The sequence below is a fragment of the Notamacropus eugenii genome, chromosome 3 (assembly GCF_028372415.1).
Source record: "Notamacropus eugenii isolate mMacEug1 chromosome 3, mMacEug1.pri_v2, whole genome shotgun sequence".
Taxonomy (NCBI): domain Eukaryota; kingdom Metazoa; phylum Chordata; class Mammalia; order Diprotodontia; family Macropodidae; genus Notamacropus; species Notamacropus eugenii.
Window position 1 is genome coordinate 465,326,403 of NC_092874.1, and position 27,110 is coordinate 465,353,512.

Here is a 27,110-nt window from a genome sequence, read left to right on the forward strand (position 1 = left end):
TATGGAACTCAAAGCTTTAAAATGTATGTTAAAAACTGTTTTGCACGCAACTGGGAGATAAATTTATAGGCAATGGGGTATAGAAATCTATCTTGCCCTACAGGAAAATAGGGAGGAGGGGGATTGGAGATGTGGAGGTGATAGAAAGGAAGGCAGATTAGGGAAAGGCATGGTTGGGGTACATGCTATCCTGGGAGGAAGGGAAGGGAGAAATGGGGAGAAAAGTTAAAATTCAAAATCTTGTTCAAGTGAATTTTGAAAACTGAAAATAAGTTATGTATAAAAAAATAAGAGAAAAAGAAGAAAAATATTCAGACCAGGTAAGGAAAATGGATAGAAATGATTGGTGACAACTTGTGGGAAAAAGAACTGTCCCATAATGAAAGAGCATTTACTGAAACTGTGGCAGCCAATTGAGTGGCATCATGTCATTTTGTCTCTGAAAGCTTCAGAAGCATGATAAGATAGAAGAAGACTCCCCAGCCATGTGGAGGTCAGAAGATGAAATGGCGGCAGAAGCAGCTGAGCTCCGGGCATATTTTCAGTAAAGAAGGTGAGGCATCTTACTAATAAATGCAGATAGGAGTTTGCAATTGGGATCAGTTCTGTGTACAGAAGTTAAGTTCATATCCCCAACATTTTGATGACATATAATATTTAGAGTCAACTTGGTTTCTTCAGAGTGATATATATATGTATAAATATACATATATATGTATATGTATCTTACATATTGATCCTGAGTGTAGTAATGGAGTGGAATAGAGATAGAAATGTAGATTTCATTCTGGAAAATGAGACAGATAATATCCACATATAGATATATAAGTATAATACATAAATATGTAAAGAGATTGCTATCAACATCTGTCTATATCCTACTTTCATTATACATATACTTTCTCCTTCATCTGTATATCTATAATCTATTAATAATGATAGACAAGTGAGACAGGACAGAGATGGAGAGAAAGAAAGAGACACAGAGAGGCAAGCAGGGAGAGAGAGAGAACTGAGGTAAAATACACTGAAACACCAAATTATCAAACACTTCACATGGAGAAAAAGGACATAGAGAATATCGGCAACATTCCTAAAATGAGGTCTCATGAAAGAAAAAACAAAGTGATTTTGTGTGTGTGTGTGTGCGTGCCCTCGCATGTGTGTGTGTTTGTTTCCCCTTTCAAAGATATTGCATGTAGGAATGTGGCCTACATTCCAGCCAGTAGGGCATTACAAATTTATTGAGGGTATGAAAGGTGCTATGAGGAATATAGGAATACGCTGAACACTCTGAACCTCAAGAAACTTGTTGTCTTTGAAAATGGATAAAACAAGGGCACATAAAAAAGTAAAGAGTTTATTAGGCTAGGGTAACACAGGTTGCAGTAGCTAGGTAGAAATTCAGACTTGGCCTCAAAGGGCATGGAGGCTACTCCAAGAAAAGGAAGCAAAAGAAATAAGGCTGGATCGAGTGGGCCCTATAAGCACAGTAATAATGGAGTTCTTCCCTTGGAGACGCATTGTTAATGCAGAAAAACTGGTACCAGAATATACAGGGTCCTAAAAATTACATGGAACAGTTTGGAAGAATGGTGTAGCAGAAAGGCTAGGCATCCAGAGAAAGTAGATTGGTTATGAAAAGGGACAAAAAAGGGCTTTTGTGCATGAAATCTGATAAAAACAGACACGTAATTATGGTTTTTATTTATGGTATTGGAGAGATACAAACTGTTAAAGAGACTAAACAGGAAACGGGGAGGATTTGTTTGAGGACTGAGAAATAACAGAGATTGCAGAGCATGGGGGTATTATGACTTATTTTCCTGTCCTTGTGTTATAAAATAGGTATTTATTGATGTAGTTTGTTTTTGCATTGCTGAGAGTTCCTCCTTTACCTTTTCCCCATATCTTATAAGCAATCATTGTTGAAAAAAGGAAGAAAAACAGCCAAAGCTACCATAACATTGAAAAAATCTCTATATATACATATATGTGCATTTATGTGTATATATGCATATATATGTATGTATACATATATATACACAGATACATACACACACATACACATATATATATATGTATATACATGTACAGAGAATCATGCAAAGTCTGATGCAAAGTGAAGTGAGCAGTTAGGAAAACAAATGCACAATAATTATAGCAATGTAAATGAAAAGAACAATTCTAAATAAATGAGATTGAATATCAGTAAATTTCAAAAACTAATCTTGACCTCAAAGAAAACATATGAGAAGACACTTCCCCCAGTCATCCACAGAGGTCAGAGACAACATGAATGAAACATCCCCCACTCCCGTATATGTGTGTGTATGTGTGTGTGTGTGTGTGTGTTATGTACTACAATCAGTTTACCCAATTTCAATGGGCAGCTGTTTTGTTTTCAGTTACTTGCTATCACAAAAGTGCTGCTATAAATATTTTACTATGTGTAGAGTCTTTCTTTTTGTCAGTGACCATCTTGTAATATACACCTAGCAGTAGAATCTCTGGGTTAAAGTATATGGGCATTGTAGTCATTTTATTTTCAGAATTCAATTTTTTTCGCCTAGAAGGGTAGGATCAACTCACAGGTTTTTGAATTTAAAAGTTTAACACTCACAAAGTGGCAAATCAATTGCTTGGGAACTATGGGATGATTAATAAGGGTTGATCATTTCATCTGAAAGTGGCATGGACTTGTTGAGTTTTATATGAAAAAGGAGTGATAAATCACAAAACACAAAGATGCTCTGATCTGATCCATTGAGAATGTTGAAGAAGCCAGCAGAGTGGAAAAAACGCTGAGAGGGAAGAGTTGAGGAGATAGCAGTAAGTACTTAAGAATATAGCAGGAGAATTAGTTGATAAAAAGTCTTCAGCTGCTCCAAGCTGGGCTTGGAATTGCTGAATGGCTAGAGAGAGGCTGAAGCTAATTCTAAGACAGCTTAGTCTTTTTGACTGACATCCAGTATCTACAACTTAAGAGAAGTGAAACGTCGTTGTTTGTCATTTTCTTCTGCTCCCACTGATGTAGTAAGGGAAAAGGCATACTCTGAGTTTACTTCATCGTTGGCAGAGACTTGAAGTTGTGTGTGAAATCCTGCATCCTGATGAATGTAAAGCTAATTGGGCTTTTCTGTATTGCCCAGAAAACCTACCTAAGGAACTTATTCACTTCTCTACTTTAAGGGAATAACATCATTACAGTAGTATAATCTCCTTATTGTCCTTTTAGGAGTAATTGTCAATCTAGAGAGCTTGTTTTTGCCTCATTGGATTAATTTTTCTTTTGATAGTTAGTTTACCAATCAGGCAGCAGTTAGAAAAGAGGAGTGGTTTATTGTGGTTCAGATTGTACATGAAGGCACCAAGAATATTGAGGCCTACAGTAGAGTTGTAAGTTGCCCCAATCATGTGTTTTGTCTTCATTCGTGAATCTTGACATGATGATAGTATGTTACCTTAATGTACCATAATTTCTTTAGCCATTCCCCAACTCTTACTAGTTTCTGTATATGTCCACTTTCCCCCATGAATATTGCTTATATCTGTAGAATAGTGCAAACTAGAATTGAGTGAATTTAATGTTTTGATTATTCTTGTATTTACTTTACCTTGAGTAAATGAGATGTTTCTATTTGCCTTAAAATTTTTTATTGTATTTATTTATATATTTTTAGATTTCAACATTCATTTCCACAAACTTTTGAGTTCCAATTTTTCTCCCCATCTCTCCCCTTTCCCCATGCCATAATACCTTGCATTCCAATTACCCCTTCCCTCAATGTACCGTCCTTTCTATCACACCCCACCCTTCCCTTATCCCCGTCTTCTCTCTTTTCTTGTAGGGCAAGATAAATGTCTATACCCCATTATCTGTGTTTCTTGTTTCCCAGTTATATGCAATAATAATCCTCAACATTTGTTTCTAATACTTTGAATTCCAATTTCTCTCCCTCCCTCCTTCCCTACCCATACGCACTGAGAAGGCAAGCAATTCAATACAGGCTATATATGTGTCATTTTGCAAAAGACTTCCATAATAATCATGTTATGTAACACTAAGTGTATTGACCTCTATCCTACCCTATCCTTCCCTTTTTTATTCTCTCACTTGACCTTGTCCCTTTCCAAAAGTGTTTACTTCTAGTTACTCCCTTCTCCAATTTGCCCTCCCTTCTATCATCCCCCTCACCCGACTTGTCCCCTTCTCCTCTACTTTCCTGTAGGGTAAGATAGATTTTCATGCCAAATTTAGTGAGCATGTTATTCCCTCCTTAAGCCATATGAGAAGAGGGTAAGCTTCACTTTTCCCCTCTCCCCTTCTCCCTTTTCTCCTCCATTGAACAAGATTTTTCTTATCTCTTTCATGAGTTATAGCCTGCCCCATTCTATTTCTCCCTTTCTCCTCCCAGTATTTTCCTCCCTCACCCCTTAATTTTTATTTTATTTTTTTTATGGATATCATCTCTTCTGATTCAACTCAACGTGTACTCTCTGTCTATGTGTGTGTGTGTGTGTGTGTGTGTGTGTGTGTGTGTGTAATCCCTCCACCTACCCAAATACTGAGAAAAGTCTCAAGAGTTACAAATATTGTCTTTCCATGTAGGAATGTAAACAGTTTAATTTTAGAAAGTCTTTTATGATTTCTCTTTCCTGTTTACCTTTTCATGCTTCTCTTGATTCTTGTGTTTGAAAGTCAAATTTTCTATTCAGCTGTGGTCTTTTCATCAAGAATGCTTGAAAGTCCTCTATTTCATTGAATGACCATTTTTTCCTTTGAAGTATTATACTCAGTTTTGCTGGGTAGGTGATTTTTGGTTTTAATCCAAGTTCCTTTGACTTCTGAAACATCCTATTCCAAGCCCTTTAATCCCTTAATGTAGAAGTTGCCAGATCCTGTGTTATCCTGATTGTATTTCCACAATACTTAAATTGTTTCTTTCTAGATGCTTGCAATATTTTTCCCTTGACCTGGAAACTCTGAAATTGGCCACAATATTCCTATGAGTTTCTCTTTTTGGGTCTCTTTCAGGGGGTGATAGGTGGATTCTTTCAATATTTATTTTGCCCAGTGGTTCTAGAATATCAGGACAGTTTTCCTTGATAATTTCATGGAAGATAATATCTAGGCTCTTTCTTTGATCATGGCTTTCAGGTAGTCCCATAATTTTTAAATTGTCTCTCCTGGATCTATTTTCCAGGTCAGTTATTTTTCCAATGAGATGTTTCACATTATCTTCTATTTTTTCAAACTTTTGGTTGTGTTTTGTAACTTCTTGGTTTATCTTATAGTTATTAGCTTCCTTGAACTCAATTCTCTCTTTTAAAGAGCTATTTTGTTCAGTGAGCTTTTGAACTTTCTTTTCCATTTGACCAATTCAGCTTTTTAAAGCCTCCTTCTCCTCACTGGCTTTTTGCACCTCTTTTTCCAATTGAGTTAGCATCTTTTTAAAGGTATTATTTTCCTTAGCATTTTTTTTTTGGTTCTCCTTTAGCAGGCTGCTGACATGTTTTTCAAGCTCTTCTTTGGCCTGATCCCATTTGATATTCATTTTGCAGATACTGGAGGTTGAGGCCTTGACTTCCTCTGACAGTATGACTTGTTCTTCCTCATCTGAAAGGATGGAAGGAGATACTTGTTCACCAAGAAAGTAACCTTCTATGGTCTTATTTTTTTTTCACTTTTTTGGGCATTTTCCCAGCCAGTTACTTGACTTCTGAATCCTTTGTCAAGAAAAGAATCCTAGTGCTCCTCCTCTCCTCAGTACTATGCTCAAGGCTGAGATTCAGATCAGATGCTCAACTCCCCCAGGGGCTTTGGGTGGGGACAGGGCCTCCACTCAGGGCTGAGGTTCAGATCAGCTGCTCAGTTCTGCCAGAGGCTTTAAGCTGAGCTTCCCGGACAATGAACCCAGGCTGCTTCTGCATAGCTGCCCCGCCCCCTGCAGCTGCCTGGGGTTAGTGCTGGGGGAACCTGTTCCACTCTCTCCCAGCTGGGAAAACCCTCCTACACTGACCTGTGGAGCTTTCTTTGCTGCTTGTGGGTTGAGGGATCTGGGACCCTTTCCTGCTGGGAATTCTACCCCGGAGGTCTTTTCAGGTCCTGTTCCTTCCAGTGCTGCGTGGCCAGGGCTGGGCTTTGCTCTGTGCAGTGTCCTATGAGATAGAGCTTTCTTGACAGCCTTCCAGGTTACCTTCGGCTGGAAACCTCTTTCAATCTGTTGTTCTGTGACTTCTGCTGCTCTAGAATTTGTTGAGAGTCATTTTTTACAGGTATTTTGTGGGCCACAGGGGAAGTGCTAGAATATATTCATCTTTCTACTCTGCCATCTTGGCTCTGCCCCCTATTTGCCTTAAAATTAAGTAAATGTTATATATCTAGGAATAAATGCTGTCTTCACTATGAATGCAGGTATGAGAGGATAGATTTGGGGCTCCATGCCACTTTACAAATTTATGTAAATGAGACAGCATGGTGAAATAGATCAAAGGTTTAATTTAGTCTCAAGATGACCTGGATTTAAATCCCTACTCATACATGCTCTGGCCATGTGACTTTTAGCAAGGCAAGTGAACTTTTCAGGTATAAGCTTTCTCATTGGGAATGGGGATCATAGCACTTATGCCACAAGGTATTTATGAGGATCAAGTGAGATAATGTATGGAATGTGTTATATTTTTTAATCTTTAAAGTGCTATATAAGGCCAGTCAGAGAGAAGTGTGGGATAGGGAGCTGGCCTCAAAAAAAATGGAAAGACCTGGGTTCAAGATCTATCTCAGACTCCATACCCTGAATAACTCATCTGTCTTTTCAGGACTCTGGACAGTTCTCTAAGATTTTGCCTTGCAGAAAAGTTGCTGACTGCCATTGGTAGGAATTTCCTCAAATGGAAATTCCTTCTACCAATGCACTTATATGTTTATTCCCACTTTGTTAGTGTAATTATCACTACTGTTATTATTACAGCTCCTTAAGCTTAGGGACTATGTGTCTGACAGGAAAGCTAAGCTACAGGAGATATCTTCTATAGTCATGCAAGCATGAATTTACAAAGACCCAGACTAGGGCAAAGGCAGTAAAAATGGAAGAGTGACAAGATGAAAATGGATGTCCTGAGAGATAAATTATGAGGGATGAAAGAGAGGGAATGATCAAAGAAAAATGTAAGGTTTCTAACTGAATACTAGGAGAATTTGAGTGCCACTGATAGATCTCTTTAAAACGACCTTCCACCTAGAATATTCCAGTATTCTTGTGATATCTGCAAGGGCCACTTTGGGATTAATTTTGTGTTGTCCAATTGAATAATGAGTGGCATTAGCATTTTTCTTTTTAAAATATTATTTATTCATTTTTAACATTCTTTTCTTTTTAAATTTTGAGATCCAAATTTCCTCCCTCTTTCCCATCCCATCCCCACCCACTGAGAAGGCAAGCAAAGTGGTATCAATTAATTGTACATGTGAAATCATGCAAAGCATTTTCATATTGGCCACATTACCAAAAGAAAGGAAGAAAGAGAGAGAGAGAATGAAAGAAAGAAAAAAAGAAAGAAAAAAAATTATACTTCAATTTACACTCAGAGCTCATCCATTCTCACACTATAGGTGGATAGCAATTTTTCACCATGAGTCCTTAGGAATGTCTCAGTTCATTGTATTGATCAGAGTAGCAAAGTCTCTTTTTTTAAACTTGTTTTTCATTGATTAATTAATTATTTTGGGAGAGTTTCAACATCCACCTCCATAAGATTTTGAGTTCTAAATTTTCTTCCCCTCGCTATTCTCCCCCGTCCTCTAGATGGCATGTAATCTGATATAGGCTCTACATATACATTTATATTAAAAATATTTTCACATTAGTCATGTTGCAAAGAAGAATTAGAATCAATGGGAGGAAACACACACACACAAAAAAAAACCCAAAGGAAAGTGGGGGGAGAGAAAATAATATGCTTGCATCTGCATTCAGACTCCATTGTTCTTCTTCTGGATGTGGATAGAATTTTCCATTATGTGCTTTTTAGAGTTGTCTTAGATTCTTGCATTTTTGAAAAGAGCTAAAAGTCTATCATAATCAATCATCACATAATGTTGCTGTTACTGTGTTCAGTGTTCTCCTGGTTTTGCTCACTTCACCCGACATCAGTTGATGTAAATCTTTCCAGGTTTTTCTGAAGTCCATCTGTGCATCATTTCTTATGAAGCAATAGTATTACATTACATTCATACACCATAGCTTGTTCAGCCATTTCCCAATTGATGAGCATCCCCTCAGTTTCCAATTCTTTGCCACCTCAAAAAGAGCTGCTATACATATTCTTGTACACGTGGGTCCTTTTCCCATTTTTACGATATCTTTGGGATACAGTCTTAGAAGTGGTATTACCGTGTCAAAGGGTATGCACAAGTTTATAGCCCTTTGGGCATAGTTCCAAATTGAGAGTACCCAAGGCTTTCAGAGTTGATCATCATTGTGACGTTGTTACCATGTGTAAAAACAAGGACCCTGACATACACGGGGGGGGGGGAGCCTATCACAGCTTCTTAGATCTGCATTTCTAAAAGGAAAGGCATTTTTGTGGGGTCAACAATCACTTTAATTAACCAAATGTATTATTCACCAATAGAGAAAAATACAAGAAGAGAAATAAAGACCAACAGACAGGATTCCAGCTGTCCAACATGTATCACAGATTGACAAATAACTGTCATAAACATATAGTTACCAGAAAGGGAAGCACCAACATCTGGATTTTCAAAGTTGGGGGGTTGAGGGGGGCTCTTTCGTGGCTGCCCAGAGTCCCACCTGACCAAACAAACACTTCCAATCAGTAAGTCCCAAAGTAAAACCTCATCTCTTTATACACCTTTTAGTCTTTATACACTTTTTAGAGTCAGAGGGCATTACAACACTTGAGAACCAGTGCCTCATTAACAATAGGTATGAGCCTTCCTACAAATCTTCCCAGACCCGTTAATGGGTGGGGAAGATCTCCTTTAAATCACTTTAAAATAATTGACAATACAAATACATATACTATTTCTAGTTAAAGAAACTCTTGTCTCTACTTTACTCTTAGTAAAGACTCTTGTTTGATAAAGGCAAGATTCAATCAGAAGCACCTGATTATATTAAACAAAAACAACAAAATATCCTCCTTGCTTGCCGTTACACCATGCACAATGATATTCAGGTTCTTCTCACTTCACTTTGTATAATTTCACATAAGTATTGCCAAATTTTCTTTTCTTTTCTCTGGAACCACCTCCCATATAAATTATATATATATATATATACATATATATATATATATGTATATATATATATGTATATATATAAAATATGTTTAATTCAGCAGTACTCCATTACAATCATATGCCAAAAAATTGTTCAGTCATTTCCCTATTGATGTTCATCCCTTCAATTTCCAAGTATTTTTCAACAATAAAAAGAGTTACTATAAATAATTTGGTCCATTTAGGATCCTTTCCTTTACCTTTGATGTCTTTGGGTTACAGACCTAGCAATACTATTGTTGGGTCAAAGGGCAGGCACAGTTTTAGAGCTTTTTGAACATAGTTCCAAATTGTTCTCCAGAATAGTTGTACCAGTTCACAGCTTTAACAATAATTGTTGGTGCACCTGTTTTTCCTCATCCTTTGCAGCATTTGTCATTTCTGATAAGTAGGTCATACCTCAGAGCTGCTTTAATAGGTATTTCTCTAATCAATAGTGATTTAGAGCATTTTTCCACTAGAACTAGCTTTGATTTTTTTCTTCTGAAAACTTTTTGCCCTTGTGATCATTTATCAATTTGGAACGCCTCTTATTTCTATAAACCTGACTTATCTCCTTATATTTTTGAGAAATGAGGCCTTCACCAGAGAAACATTCTGTAATTTGTTTTATTGCTTCATTATTTATGGTATCTTATAGTTTCCCTGATTATTTCTTTAGACACTTACTAGCTATGTGACCCTGGGCAAGTCACTTAACTCGATGCCTCAGTTTCCTCATCTGTAAAATGAGTTGGAGCAGGGAATGGCAAACAACTCCAGTGACTTTGTCAAGAAAATTTCAGATGGAGTTATAAAGAGTCAGACGTGACTGAAATGATTCAACAACAACGCTTTTGCTTTTACTTTGTTTGAGATCATGATTGCTACCCTTGTCTTTTTTTTACTTCAGCTGAAACATGTTAGATTCTATTACAGTCCTTTATTTTAGCTCTGTCTGTGTCTTTCTGCCTCTAATGTCTTTTGTAAACAACATTTTGTTGGATTTTGATGTCTAATACATTCTCCTATCTGCTTCCATTTTATGGGTGAGTTCATCACATTCACAATTGTTATTATTAATAGTGTGTTTCCTTCCATCATCATTAGAATATAAAATAAATCACACTATGCAACCCTTCAGTAATCATGATTTAGGTTGACAAGTAATTTTATTGCATTTCCTTGACATCTTGAAACTTGACATCTTTTCCATTTGGACCTATTGAATCCATAAGGCTCTAATATCTTGTAGAATGTTACAAGAATTTTTCTTCTTTTTTCTGTTATTCTGTATTTTTAGTTAAATATTTTGTAGCTCTTTTTATATGTGGGATGGTAAAATCCAAGAGAAACATAGTGCTTGCTGTTATTATGCAACAGGCATTACAGATCTCAGTCTAGTATATTGTAGCATGCACAGGTACATACACACACACATGCATACACAAAAGGAAAACATAAAAAGCAGCTAGCTTGACTATCCTCTTCTTAGTTTGCAGTGTTATTATTTTTGTGGCAGCTCATTGGTTTGAAAAAAAAAATCCATCACCAATGCTGGGGGGAGATTTCAAGCTTTATTGTAAATTAGTTGATTGTAGTCTAGTATATTTTACATCATAGACCATAGAATTTGACAGTAAATAAATATCTCTTTTCTCCACATGATGACTTGGACAGTTTGTAATATCACTGTGTCTTAGCTGTAAGGGTTCCACAGTATTTAACTGTTAGGCTTCCCCAACCTCTGTCATGCTTTAAGGAAACTAGAATGGGTCAGAATTCCTTTCAAAGACAAGGGTTTTGATGAACTTGTGACACAAATTCCATTGGTTCTTTCTTAAATACCTCAATCAGCAGGGTCTGCATGCAAGATTTTCTCAGGGATACATACAGAGAAAGCCACTGAAGACAACTTAGAATACTCAGCATACTGCAAACATCATACTTCTCTGCAATGGTGAAATCTTTTGCACTCCTTCCTCTAGGAATAACAAATTATGCACGGACAGTATGTGATTGACTATCATTCAAGGGCCACCAGGGAAAGTCCAGCTTCTCCAATCTTTAATTCATTGACTGCAGAAAACTTCAATATTAGAGAGAAGCTGTGGTATAGTCCTCAGGGCAACTGGCAGCAGCTGCCTTTCCTTTCCCATGGCTCAACTTCCTTGGCTCCCTCTTTGAGGTAACAATATCCAGATATGTCCATAATGCTCTCTAAGGTTTGGAGAAAAGATGAATGTATGGGTTTGTGTTTAGTAATTTTTCAGTGCTCTGATTATCTGCACTCCAAAACAATGGGAGTTCTAATGGAAGTTTTATTCAGGGTTTCCCCAAAGTGTTGGTGTAGTTTCATTGCAGTTTGAATTTTATTCTTTTGTAAACTGAAAAGGGGAGATTTGGTCTTGTTACTCTCCAGTTAAGAAGTTGACCAGATGCTCAGCCTTGTCCATACATACTCATTATTTTTCCTTGAGTCCTGCCCTCTCCTATGTTACAGGAAAACATGCTTCTCCCTGGAAGCTTCGAGTGAAAGACATCTATTTCTACTTGTTACACTTATATGTCCCCAAGCACCTAGCAAAATGTTTTGCACATAGCAGCCACAAGCATTTGATGAATAGATGGATAAATGTGTACTTCTAATGGTAAATGTAGGTGAAGTCATAGACTTATCAACCTCATACTCAGGGCCTCATAAACATGGGCAGCAATACCAACCCTCAAGCTGTTTCCTGGTTTTTTTTTTTCATACTCCATAGAGAGATACAAAGATAAATAGATTCCCCCAAGAACAAGTCAGTCTCACAAAGTACTGGAGAGGCATAGATCATGCATTAATACATATGGTAGGCAGTGTTGACTGCTAAACAAGTGAAAAGGAAGATGTTCAAAAACACTCAGCTCCTAGAATGGCTTAAAAAAACATTTTTAGAAGAGTGAAGTCTCAAGAAAAGACTCAGTTCCTGGACAGCTCCCTCTGATGCCTTTAGTAATATGAAGAATTATTTTACCACTGTAGTAAATGAGTCATATTAATAGGATTATAGATTTTAGTCTGGAAGGGACCTTACAGATGAGGTAACTGAGCATGAGTGTTATTAAGTGATGTTAAAGTAAGCATGTATGTGATAATTTGCGGATGGGAGAAGAATACACTTTCAGGGAAATTAATAAAGGCTTCATAGAGGAGATAGTACAGGTACACACACACAAACATACACACAAAAAAACAAACTATTGTGGTTTTCTTTCTGTATTTGAAAGGTGAACTTCAACATTGTCTACTTGGTGATCTGTCTGTTCCTTTTCATTTTCACCCTTTTAAAAATTTCATTCTGTATTTCAAGAACGAGCCCAGATATTCTTAACCTTTCCCAGTTAACCTCTGCATCATAGTGGAACTTTTCTAGAAGTTGGGCCCCTTTCCAACCTGTTTCACTTTGGGCAAATTGTTTCGCCTCTTTGTGCCTCAATTTCCTCATCTGTAAAATGAGAGAGTTGGAGTAAGGTGATATATATGATCTAAATTTATAGTGCTTCCGGGTCTTTTTCCGAAGTAGATGGAATTTGCTGGTTTGTTCGGGATGAGTGAGGGACGTACTTAGCAATATTTTGACTCTCATGGGCAAGGATTGTATTTGTTTTTTTTAAACTTTATTTATACAGGCACTGGTGAGACAAAACAATTTGATGCTCTGGTCATTATTTAGAGTGTCGGTATCTAAAGCCCTCATAAAATTCATAAAATGTTACAGATGGTTAGTACAGCAGGAAAATTGACTTACCTAAAGTCGTAATGGAAATCAGTGACTAGGAATGGATTAGAACTGAGGCCTCCTAATTCCCATCCCTGAGCACTTTTAGTAATATGCATGCATGTATGTATGTATGTGTGCATGTGTGTATATACACACATATACACATACATATACAGACATACACATATATGCTTATACCCTCACACAAGGAAGGAAGGAGAAAAGAAGGAAGGAAAGAAGGAAAGAGGAAGAAAGGAAGAAAAGAAGGAAGGAAGAAAGAAAAAAAGAAAGTCCAAGTCCCTTCTTAGTCAGTGATTTCCAATGTGACCTTGGGTAATTCCTTTTATATACACATATATAAAGTCAACCTGCTACCTGACTATCCATCCATCCATCTATTTATCTATCTATCTATCTGTCTATCTATCTATCTATCTATCTATCACACACGTGTGTGTGTGTGTGTGTGTGTGTGTGTGTGTGTGTGTGTGTGTGTACGTTGTGGAAGGAGAGACTTATGTATAATGCTTTTTAGGTTGATAAGAATTCCTTAAGGACCTACTGTGTACCAGGATGGTATATGTATGTGTTGGATTCTGAGGAGAAGATAAAAGTGAGATGGTTGCTGTCTTTAAGGATCTTACATTCTATAGGCCTGCATATATATGGGCTTGCTATCTACATGCTGGATCCACATGAATTTGTTGATGAAAATGAAATCCGTCTTCATTGTATTTCTCTTAATATATGCTGTAATTGGCAATTCATGGTTTGCAGTTCTGATTCCTTGTTCTATCTCTGAATTTTCCTGAAATATAATAATTTCCCTTCTCAAGTTCAGTAAAATATACTTTCTTTATAAGTACTTAGGCTCATAGGGCTGGATATCAGAAAGAACCTTTGAGATCATCTCATTCATATCCTTCCTAGGTACAACTACATTCGTTTTTTTCATTTTTTTAAAGAAAAATGGCATCACCTTTTGAAGGAAGTTTTCTATATCAAAACCAGTTTTCATACATTCTTCCTTCACTGCTCACTTCACCCTCAGCTCAGTTCTGGGAAAGATGTCTTTCAGTAAATGTGATAGACATATTCCTTAACTCAGGTGGAAGGTAGGAGCTGGGCAGATTTCCACACCTCCTCTGTCAGCAATGCTTGTTTGTAATCCATCACACCTTCTTCTGTGTGCACAATTATTTTTTTTTTACTTATAATTGGTTGCCTCTCATTTACTCATAATAGATCTGGGCAATTTCAAAGCAACTGAGTCAGCCCAAAATGGTATTATTAGTTGTTACAGAGGCACTGGCAAGGCAAAATTATGTGATGACACTGCCATTTTTGAAAAATAACTATATTTTCTGCAACTGGACCATACTTGTACCATAATCATGTAAGTTAGAGATGGCAGGGGAAAAAAAGATGGATTAGGTTACTTAGTCCATCCTTTGATCAGTGTCAGATTGCTTAAAAGGAAATTTGGATCTCAGAAATCAACCTTGCTTCCCAATGGAGCCATTCAAAACTATTTAGCTCTCTGATTATGACATATCAAATAAACAAATCATGTCTATTTCTTCCTTCAGTTCAACTCAATTCAATTCAATAAACATATTTTAAATACTTACTGTGTGCAAAACACTCCAGATTTAATGAGATACTTAATACAACAATTTTTTATCATTATTATATCATATTATATATTATATCATATTTATATTACATCATATCTTATGTCCTCCCATATAATAATTCTAACATATTATGATGTATAATTTACATTACAGTACTTTATAGTATAGTATGGCACATAAAGGCAGTATTGTATAGTGGGTAGAGAAGTGACCAAGAAGCCAGGCAAAACTGGGTCCCAGTCCCACCACTTACAAGACTTATGAGACCATGGGCAGATGACTTAATCCTTTAGTACTCAAAGAAACTTTCTCTGTTAGTCACAAAGAAGATATGAACCTGCTTTGATAGAGAGTTCTAGATACCAAAGTAGGATCCATACTATAATTATTTTGAAGCCTGGTTCCAAGTGATCTTTGCAAATGTGGGGATCCTCATCACAGGACACCACAGAATTAAGCTACCTACTTGAAGGTGGTACTTTTTTCTACTGCTCCAAATATGATTGGTTATCAACATACTGTTGATTATGAAAATAAAAATAAGAGAAAAGCTTTCTCATTACTGGCCACTGAAGTGGTTGCAGTGCTATCTTTTAGTTTGAAAAAAATTTTATAAACCTTATGTGATCAATGAAGTTAAAAATCCTCAGATAGCTTGTTCTTACCTGACCAACACAGAATCGTAGACTGTGATAATAACTCTATGGATGAACTATTGATTTTGCAGTTTAATTAATTTTATTCAGCATGTACTGTGTTCATACTACTGGATTAATTAAAAAGCAGATACAAAGAGGAATAAGATGGTGTTTTTACCCTGTAGGAGCTAACAGCCTAAAAAAAGATACAGAAAAATAAATAAATAAGTAACGAGTATGATTAACATTTAATTTAATAATAATTAATAAACTAAAATTAATATGTGATTGGGGAAACTTATAGAATAGTGAATAAGTGAAAGGATGGATGAATAAATTTTTAAAATCATTTGAAAAAGCTTTTACTATGTGCCAGGTATTAGGGATATAAACATAAAAGCAAACATAGCCCCTGTCCTCAAAAGCTTATATTCTAATAGAAGAAGACAACAGGGAAATCACAGCAAAAATGAGTGAAGTCATCGAGTGATTATTTGACATTTAATGGTAGTGTTGATTTGGTGACTATTTATAATGCCTTACATAATTCAATCCTGGGCCTCAATATGTGGTATAGATAGAATTTCTTTTTGCATTAAGACCTGAATCTCCAGAAAGGCCTAGCTTCTAAAATCTGCTTCAGGGCAGAGTTTCATAAGAGGGTAATCATTTTTCTATGCATGAAAAACATAGGGAACTCCAGAGAAGGATGTGGTGGTTTAAAGGCAAAGGTAGATTTAGGACCCAGAAAATCATAAACTATTTATAGCCACGAGCTTAGGTGGGATAGTGGAGGAGAGACTCTTTCAGACTATGGCCAGTGGGTTAGAAAATGTAGCCTAAGATGACATGAGATCAATGGGACATATAAAGAAAGTTCTGTGCAGCTAGGTGGCTCAGTGGACAGAGCACCGGACCTGGAGTCAGGAGGACCTGAGTTCAAATGTGGCCTCAGACACTTATTAGCTGTTTCATCCTGGGCAAGTAACTTAAACTTGCTTGCCTCAGTTTCCTCAGCTATAAAATGAGCTGGAAAAGGAAATAGCAAACTACCACAATATCTTTGCCAGGAAACCCAAAGTTAAGTCATGAAAAGTTGGACATGCCTGAAAATGACTAAACAGCAAGAAGAAAATGCCATGAATTTACTGATACACATGAGGAAAGTTTTTGCTTAAATAAGTATGGGGTCCTCCAGTGGCTACCCTTTATTCTTCCTTCTTGAGCTCCCTACTTCCTTTTCAGTCACAAGCATTTATAGAGTGCTTTAAGGTATTCATGGCCTTGGGTATACACACTATCTGATTTGATCCTCACAACAGTCCTGCAAGATAGATGTTATCATTGTCCCTGCTTCACAAATGAAGAAACTTAGATTCTGGGAGGTTAAGCAACTTTCCCAGGGTTAAGTGACTTGACCAAAATCACAAGGTACTGTTGGAGGCAAGCAACTATTTCTGCTCTTCCCTTGATTTCTGAGACCCTTTCTTTAAAAATAGATTTCCAGGAGGCAGAGCCAAGGTGGTAGAGTAGCAGGATAGACCTGCTATAGCTCTCCCCACTTAGCCCATAAAATGACTGTAAAAATGACTCTCAACAAATTCTGGAGCAACAGAAACCACAAAATGACAGAGTGAAAGAGATTTCCAGCCCAAGGTAGCCTGGAAGACTAACTGGAAAGGTCTGTATCTCCAGGCTCATAAAGAAGCTCATCCCAGCCTTGGCCAGGCAGTGCGGCAGGGACAGGACTGGAGAAGGCTTTAGGGCATGTAATTACAGGTAGCAGCTGCAGTTCTCAGATTTTTCAACCCATAAATGTCAAAGACAGCTTCAAAGGTATTTCTTCCATCCTTTCTAATGAGGAAGAACAAAGCATACCATCAAAGGAAGACATCAAAATCAAGGGTTCTGCATCCAAAACCTCCAAAAAATATGCAGTGGTCTTAGGCCATGGAAGAGCTCAAAAAGGATTTTGAAAATCAGGTAAGAGAGGTGGAGGAAAACTTGGGAAGAGAAATGAGAGTGATGAAAAAAAATCATGAAAAGCAAGTCAACAGCTTGCTAAAGAAGACCCCAAAAAATGCTGAAGAAAATAACACCTTTAAAAATCGACTAACCCAAATGGCAAAAGAAGTCCAAAAAGCCAATGAGGAGGAGAATGCTTTAAAAAGTAGAATTAGCCAAATGGAAAAGGAGGTTCAAAATCTCATTGAAGAAAATAGTTTTTTTTTTTAAATTAGAATGGAGTAGTTGAAAACTAATGACTTCATAAGAAACCAAGAAATTACAAAACAAAACCAAAAGAATGAAAAATAGAAGATAATGTGAAATATCTCATTGGAAAGACAACTGACCTGGAAAATAGATCAAAGAGAGACAATTTAAAAATTATTGGTCTGCCTGAAAGCCATGATCAAAAAAGAGCCTAGACATCATCTTTCATGAAATTATCAAGGAAAACTGCCCTGATATTCTAGAACCATAGGATAAAATGTGTGTGTTCTTCCTTCATTGCTGAAGAAGACCATGTCATCAGAGAAATGATGACATGATTTGCACTTGACTTTGTTTTGAGGGAGGAAGGGCTGTGCAGATCACCAGCTTCACTTTTCCTCCAAAGCCATCTGAATCCAGTGACAAGATATTCATCAGGATGACTGGAGATGACCCAAGATGAGACAATTGGGGTTAAGTCACTTGCCCAAGGTTACAGAGTTGGTGAGTTTCAAGTGTCTGAGGTGAGATTTGAATTCAGGTCCTCCTGACTCCTGCACTGGTGCTGTATCCACTGCACCACCTAGCTGCCCCAGGGGGTAAAATAAATGTTGAAAGAATCCACCAATCACTTTCTGAAAGAGATCCAAAAAGAAAAACTCCTAGGAATATTATAGCCAAATTTCAGAGTTCCCAGGTCAAGGAGAAAATATTGCAAGCAGCCAGAAAGAAACAATTCAAGTATTGCAGATATACAATCAGGATAGCACCAGATATTGCAGCTTCTACATTAAGGGATCAAAGGGCTTGGAGTATGATATTCCAGAAGTCAAAGGAACAGGATTAAAACCAAGAATCACCTACCCAGCAAAGCTTGAGTATAATACTTGAAGGGAATAAAGTTCATTCAATGACATAGAGGACTTTCAAGCATCTTGATTAAAAGACCAGAGCTGAAAAAAAAATTTAACTTTCAAACACAAGAATCAAGAGAAGCATGAAAAGGTAAACAGGAGAGAAATCCTAAGGGACTTGCTAAAGTTGAACTGTTTACATTCCTACATGGAAAGATAATATTTGTAACTCTTGAAACTTTTCTCAGTATTTGGATAGTTGGCGGGATTATGTTCATATATGTAGACAGAAGGCACAGGGTGAGTTGAATAGGAAGGGATGATATCTAAGAAAATAAAATTAAGCGATGAGAGAGGAATATATTGGGAGGAGAAAGGGAGAAATGGAATGGGACAAATTATCTCTCATAAAAAGAGGCAAGAACAAGGTTTTTCAATGGAGGGGAAAAGGGGAAGATTAGAGGGAAAAAGGCGAAGCTTACTCTCATCACATTTGGCTTAAGGAGGGAATAACATGCACACTCAATTTGGTATGAAAATGTTCCTTACATTACAGGAAGGTAGGGGAGAAGGGGCTGAGTGGGGTTTGGGGGGGATGATAGAAGGGAGGGGAAATGGGAGGAGGGAGTAATTAGAAATAAACACTTATGGGGAAAGACAAGGTCAAAAGAGAATAGAATAAATGGGGAGCAGGATAGGATGGAGGAAAATATAGTCTTATACAACATGACTATTATGGAAATCTTTTGCATAACTACATGTATAGCCTATATTATACTGCTTGCCTTCTCAGTAGAGATGAGTGGGGAGAGAGGAAGGGAAAGAAGTTGAAACTCAAAGTTTTAGGAACAAATGTTGAGAATTGTTTCTGCATGCAACTGGGAAATAAGAAATACAGGTAATAGGGTACAGAAATCTATCTTGCCCCACAAGAAAAGAGAGACGGTGGGAACAAGAGAAGGGAGGGGTGTGATAGAAGGGAAGGTGGATTGGGGGAAGGGGTAATCAGAATGCATAGTGTCTTGGGAGGGGAGCGATGGGGAGAAAATTTGGAACTCAAAATCTTGTGAAGATGAATGTTGAAAACTAAAAATAAGTAAATAAGAAAAATGGGTTTTCATTTCTATGAGTTTTATTATGAACTCTAATTTCAATAGGATATTGAAATTTCATCAGCTGTAAATGAAGTAAATCAAAGTTATACTGAAGTTCAAAAAAAGGAAATAAATATGTTTAATATTGAATGATTGGAGTTTGGAGGATAGTAGACACCATTCTTCCACATCGGTTATTCACCTATACCTGCTGACTTCACTTGATCCTGCAACTAAAACATTCACCAACACCTAATACATAGTGGCTAGTAATTTTGGTGTAGTTAGAAAATGGGATATTCTTGTTAACAGCTTTTGTTGTTTAGTCTGTTTTTCAGTCATGTCTGACTCTTCTTGACCATATTTGGGGTTTCTTGGCAAGAATACTGGAATGGTTTGTCACTTCTTTTTCCACCTCATTTTGCAGATAAAGAAACTGAGTCAAACAGGGTTAAGTGACTTGCCCAGGGTCACACAGCTGGTAAGTGTGTGAGGCTAGATTTGAACTCATGAAGATGAGTCTTCCTGGCTCCAAGGCCCAGCACTCTATTCAGTGCACCCTCCGACTGCCCTGTCTTTTTAACAGCAATCACATATTATTGATTGATTTTGTTCTTTTTCCTCTTTTTTCTCATAAAATTCTTTGTTATGACTCTCCTGGAGGGTGAGAACTACAGGAAGAAATATAGGCAATGTAAAAATAAAATATTCTAATTAAAGTGTATTTTTTAAAATAATCCTTGTTTTGGCTCAGCTATCCTATCTTCCTTGCTGTGTTGTGAGGGTGAGAAAGCAGCAGCTGTGGTCAGTAACTCTGAGGAACGCTAGGACTGCCTTCAGTAAGTAGATAAAAGCAAAGTGGGACAGTATTTTCACTGTTGGTGTTTCTTAGACTAATGGGGCAAGATAATGCTTGGAGGAGAGAGAAAGAAGAAAATCTGTGGAGCCTCATTGTAAAGTGAGAGACTTAGGTGTTTTCCTGGTGCTGTGTTGAGGAGGGGAAGAAGATAGAGCTCTGGTTTGCTGGATCAGACCACTGAGTTGCCCAAAGCCTTTGACTCAGAATATTGTCAAGATTTTGGGAATATTTTCATTATGAAAGTGGAATCTCAAGAACAAGGGGGTAGGTAGAAAAAAAGGTTCAAGAACAGAGAAAAAAATAGAGATTCAAGAGGCATACTTTGCTCAGTTTCCAGTGAGAGACAATAGGGAAATCAAGTCAACTTGAGGAATGAAGACCTGAGAAGAACTTTGAAAAGCCAGTGTATCTATGCTTTCTTTCTATATGAATGCCATATAAAAGCAGTTTAGAATCAATGGAATTATAACACCAAGTCAAAATTACATACAAAGATGTTTCCACTGTAGCTACCATCTGCTTTTGTGCTTTAAGTACCAATTGGTAGAATATGCCTTTTAAAAGAAAGAACTGATGTGGTAAACATTTTAGTATTTTAAAATCGGGCCCTAGGGTAAAATGAGATATTTGCTTCCCAGCAATTTTCTTGGAAATTACTTCATAGAACATTAGACAGACCTATAATCCAGTGAAAGGACCATAAACACATTCCAAAGCCTAATATGAATGATTTCTGTATTGCCTACACCTGTGTCCCCTCCCCATTACTTTGAGTAAATTAGAGTTGTGTTACTATTGTCTCCATTACACTAAAATTCTCCCTGTTGTTTGTGCTTACTAATCTGTTTGATTGGTTTTCTCAATAGAATACAAGCTCCTTGAGGGAAGATGCTGTTTTGTTTTTGTCTTTGTGTCTCTGGTGCCTAGCAGAGTATCCTGCAGATAACAGGCCCATGAAAAATTTCCCTTGTTATTGCTGAGTTTGTGACCAGTGGTGAGCTACCAACACTAAAAATCATGGGGCCTCCATTTCCTCTCCTATGTAATGAGGATAATGAATTACCTATCTCATCTACTTCCCAGGGATAGATAAAGACCACGTGAGATAAGAGATGCAGAAGAAAATGCTTTGAAGAGTTAGAAGTGTTATCCCAATGCTAGGCATTAACATTATGTTCTCCTTGGCTTCCATTATGACCCCAGAGATGTTTTCCCTTGAGGAGAATAAAATGACCCCAGCACACAATAAAATAAAAAGCTTCTTAAGAACAGTAACATCACTTGAGGGAGCAGGATGCACTTATTGTAAGGTATCATCAATGAATTGAATTCTCGTTCAGCAGTCCTGAAAGAGGAATTTGTCAAGTGGGCAGTCAGCCAATTCTCATCATCTCTAGTGTGCTCATAGGCTCTTTTGTCTACACAGCCAAGTAGACCAAGGTATTATTCCAGGTGGTCACAGGTGCACCTTTGGACCCCAGCAAGGAAATATAAGCTTGATGATCGACAGTAAGGTCTTCCTGCCCTCTCCATCTGAAAAGCACTCTTCTCTGATATTTCTGTTTAATTATTTGCTTTCTTTGAAGAAGACAATGAGTTTTTACAATAACCCAAATATAAAAGCAAAGCTGCAGTTTTGCTGCTGAAAACATATAGATACACACTTATGTAGAGAAACATGTACCTATATGTGAATATATTAATATAAATTTATGCACACACATATGTATGTATACATATGTGTGTGCACACATAAATATGACAGTGGGGAGAAGATGTATTGAGGAGAAAGCTTGAGTATGAAGACTTTTCCTTCTCTTTCCTTCTATTCTGACACAAATTCATTTGTATGCTGTCAGAGAAGATGTTGGGATTTGATAACTTCTTGTCAGGTAACCTCAGTCAGGGAACAATAGTGTCTACCCTGGACATAGTATGATCAAGAAGAAAGAACTTAATAAATAAATAAAAAAGTAAATAGTAAATAGTGCCCTGAAACTGACATCAGGAGGTTCTGAGTTTAAATTCTTCCTTAAACACTTCCTGAGAAATCACTTAACCTCTGTCTGCCTCAGTTTCCTCCTGTAAAATGGAGATAATAAAAACACCTATTTTACATGGTTGTTGTGAGAATTAAAAGAGGTAAGAAGTATAAAACATTTACCACAGTACCTGGGACACAGTAGGTGCTTAATAAATGCTTGTTTCCTCCCTCTCCTCCCTTCCCCTTTAACTTGGTTAAAATCTGCTTGGCTTTTATTATGCAAATATGGAGTAGCTAAGAGCTACTAGGGAGTTGTTGAATCTGCCCCTTGGGAGTTAGTTTTCTAGTCATCACTACACTCTGGCAGATTGGCCCTGTCCTTGGTCCTGAAGAATTGAAGTCAGGAGTTGAGAGCAGGAGGAACATCAGAGGAACAGATACAGTAGAGACCAGAGTAACCCAAGAGAAAGGGTGGAGTAGGGGAGCAGTAGGGACATTCCTCCCAGGAAGGGAACTGCCAATCATGACTAGGTGTAGTAAGATTAGGTCAATGATATCACCAGCCCCGAAGTGTCAGAGAGATGATATGCTCTGCCCACAGATGTTCCTTTCATACATGATTATTTTTTTTTTTCTAATGGCATATCCATATCAGAGTGTGCCTTGAGTTCGTGGGAGGGATGTTCTTTAGCTCCCTTACCATGTTGGTTAAGGAAGAGCAGTAATGTTTGAACCCCCTCCACCTCCATCACTTAAAATCTGTGTGAACATGGGTAATCCATTTTACTGCTAAGTGCCTCAGTTTTCTCATCTGTAAAATGGGGGAGGTTGAACTAGAAGGATTCTAAAACCATCTGTGACTCTGAATCTATAATCTTATGATTTTATAAGACTTGATTTTACTCCTTCTGGAAGCTTCTTAAATTGTAATTCATATTATTTTTAATCTTTGTGATCTTAGCACATCTAGCACAGGGCTTGAGCAACAGTAGGTACTTATTGATGTTAATTAACTGAATAAAGAGCTATATGCATGCTAAATGTGTGTGTGTGTGTGTGTGTGTGTGTGTGTGAGAGAGAGAGAGAGAGAGAGAGAGAGAGAGAGAGAGAGAGAGAGATCTAGGTCCAGGTCCCACTTTTGACATATTCTGGCTTTGTGATCATGGGAAGTCTAAAATAACTTTTGAGAACCCATAGCAACTCTCTAAAGAATCTCTGACCTCCATTGGTGGAGAGAATTTCCTTCAGCTCTGGGAGTTCCCTCTGTTGATGACATCACTTAGCTAGGAAACCCCCTCCCCACCTGTATATTGCATTCAGACACATGTATCCCACACCAAAGGCAGTATGTGCAAAGCAAAGCACTCATTGTCCATCAGTAAGGATTTTTCTCTTAACATAGTTGGTTTAGCATGTATTCTGCTGTGATTTATTTAGGTCTCCTTCTTTATGGACAAAAGTAAAAGAGAGGGAGGGAATAAACATTTACATAGTGCCTACTATGTGCCAGGCACTGTGATAAGCACTTTTACATTCACATCTCATTTGATCTTCACAACTCTGTGAGAGAGTTGCTATTATCACTCCCATTTTACAGCTGAGAAAACTGAAGCAAACAGAGGGTAAGTGTTCAGGGTCACATAGTTCATAAATGTTTGAGGCTGAATTTGAACTTAGATTTTCTTGACTTCAGACCAGGATTCTATCCATTGTGCTACAAGCTGCCTCTGATTCAATGGTTAAGCCAACTTATTATTATTTTTATTATTTTTATTATTATTATTATTATTATTATTATCAATTATTATTATTTTTAAATATTTATAGATACATGTTGTTTTTAATATCACATTATTTCTGAATGTGCCCCTGCCCTAAACAGTCTACCATCCCCTGTGGGAAAGCATAAAAAAGAAAGATAACAAAAGGAGTTCAGGAAAGCTAGCCAATAAGTCACCCAATCTGAATGTATATGCCACATTTTATATCAATAGGCTCCCTCTCCTCTGCAAAGAAAGGAGGGAAAAACATTTTCTCTTTTTCAGGGACATATTTTGTCATGATAATTGTATCTCATTCAGTTGTGATTTTTTCCCATTGATATTATTGTTGTCCTTGTGTATATTTTTTTCAGTCATACTTCACTTTAAATCAAGCCACGTAAATCTTCCCAGGTTTCTCTTTATCTCTCACATTCATTATTTCTTATTGCACAATAATATTCCCTCACTTTCATTTACCACAATTCCTTTAGTCATTCTCCAACTGATGGACATCTTACTCTGTCTCTAGATATTACAAGAAGTATCACTTTGAATATTATGGTGCACATAAGATATCTTTTTCTTTCTTTGACATTCTTATTTTAACTGTGTAGCAGTGAAATTTCAAGCCCCAAAGGACCTGAATGTTTTAGCCCCTCCCCATTTTATCTTTAGCACTAGGATGGTTTTTTTTAAAAGAGAAAGCTTGATCATTAAGAAATTTAGCAACAAAGTGTATTTTCTTTTTTATTATTTTATTAATGTTTCTTATTCTCCTTTAATTATTTATTATTATAAAAAAATCTATTGACGATTTCCAGTTGTGTTTTCCCTCAGGTCCAAGGCAATCATGACATATCATTGTTGATGTCTGGTATTCTATTACCTTTTACACTGGGAGCTTAGCAAGAATGGGGGAAGGGCTTCCATGGTGTTTCCGAAGGAGGCAGTTGTTAATTTTTGTCACACAGAGTCATCATTACCTCCACTAACCCAAGTATTAAGGAGTCTCATCTTCAGGGAAACTGTTATGAAGAACCTCATTATATTAGAGGTTTGGCATTTTTTGAGGGAAGTCCAGACCCATAATTTCAAAGTGTACAGAACTTAGAGTGTGAAAATCCCTTCCACTTATATAGACCAGCTACTCATTTGGGACATGTAGGTGGCACAAGATAAAGTGCCAAGCCAGGAGTCATCTGTAAAATGAGCTGGAAAAGGAAATGGAAAACCACCCCAGTATCTTTGACAAGAAAGCCCTATGGAGGGTCACAAAGAGTTGCACGTGAGTGAAATAACTGAACTACAAGCACAATTCATCAACAGTTGGAATACAGGGAGGGCAAATGCCTTCCCCTTTGCTGCAGAATTTAAATCATTGTCTTCCTGACTCCAAGGTGGCCCACTATGTCCCAGTGCATATCACCAGGAGCCAATAATGTGGGAAAGTCAATCATGTTTCTTATGGACATGGTGATAGACAAAGGCAGCCTTTCTCTGGAGCACAGTCTCAGTATGTATCTTATCCTATTTCCTTCCTGTTATAATGACATTTAAAATAGAACACTTCATTTGAAAGAACAAAGTTATTTATGTTTCACGTGATGGCAGACACATGGCAAAATACATTCAATTGATTTAGTTTACTGGCATATTTGACTGAGTTGTCCCAAGATGAAATGGATCTCTGTCATATCCCCCCCCCAACCTCCTCCTTGCTGAATGCATCCTCTCTGACTTTCCATGGTCAGATTATAACTGCTTCCTCCTTCACCATCACCAACAGACATTCACCACCCTTTGACCCCTTCCCTTTTTTTCCTAGTAGGAAAGAGGGAATAACAATAAGAAGTGTAGGGCAGCAGGGTTCCCTCTGGTAGAGGATGGCCAATCAGTTACTGGCAAGGAAGGGCAAAGGGAAGAGGGTTTTTGGAGGAAGCCTAGAGGCGGAGTCTGGAGCAGGGAGATGATACGCATCCCTACTCACATCATAGGCATCCACCCATCCCTATGTGGAGGCCATCCTTGCCTTTTCTCTCCTAGGAGGAAGAAGTCCACCTTCTACAGGAAGCCTTTCTAGGTCCTCCAGTTGATAGCACCAGATGACTTTTGATTGACTCTGCTTATATCATTAATGATGTTCCTGGAGATCAGGCACCTGCATTATTGCTTTTCTTTGTTTCTCCAATTCTTAGCACAGTGCTTGGCACATAGTAAACACTTAAGAAATGCTTGTTATTCAACTAACAGATATAAGGTTTATACATATCAGATACTGAAATGGTTAAGTGGATCTGCCCTCTTAATCAGTTTAAGAATGCCCGCCACTGATGCAGGTTAAAATCCCTCTATGCCTGTCACTCTTACCCATAGTTTACCCAAACTGTACACTGAAGGCTGTCTTTCTGATATTCACATGGTAGCAGTAGAGCATTTGAGCTGTCCACTGACCTTTTGATATATGACCAACCCAAATCCAGCCTCAGACTCTTACTAGCACTGTTACCCTGGGCAATCCATTCAACCTCTGTCTACCTCAGTTTCCTCATCTGTAAAATGGGGACAATTATAGTACCTATATCCCAGAGTTATTTTAAAATACTTTATGTATCTCAAAACATTATAAAATGCTAACTACTATGATTATCATTACTTCTGTTACTAACTCAGATATATTCATATCTCAGTCACTGCAGATGGCCTCACCTCTGTGGAATCAGGATTCCTATGAAATGTATATATCATTGTAGCCTACTTTCAGATATTTTCAGCATGATCTTATACCATTTATTTTTGAAGGATTGAGTTTCTTGCCTTTGTATTTCCAGTCCAAGCCTAGTGCCTGGTGCATAGTAGGTACTTAATCAATAGTTGCTACCCAATTGTTTGATTTCCCTATGGGCAGTAACCTTCTTTCCATTTTCCCAGGTAGCCCTAGTTATCACATGGTGGTCATTCAAGCCAGCCTGCTCCTGGAAAATTGGATTAGCTCATGATAGATCATGGCTGTCTCTGTT

At 37.5% G+C, this 27,110-nt stretch overlaps 1 protein-coding gene across 7 annotated transcripts in view; it reads left to right on the plus strand.

Moving 5' to 3' along the window:
* Window positions 1-27,110, plus strand: part of FHIT (fragile histidine triad diadenosine triphosphatase) — a 1,742,479-nt gene that overhangs the window by 1,701,321 nt on the left and 14,048 nt on the right. For 6 of the 7 annotated variants that reach the window (XM_072598790.1, XM_072598792.1, XM_072598793.1 and 3 more), the window contains one exon: window positions 447-553. The exons of the other annotated variant lie outside the window; for it this stretch is intronic. In XM_072598790.1, coding sequence (XP_072454891.1) covers window positions 447-548 — 102 coding nt within the window. In that variant the 3' untranslated portion in view covers window positions 549-553. The remainder of the gene's footprint in view (window positions 1-446; window positions 554-27,110) is intronic. 7 annotated transcript variants of the gene reach the window in all.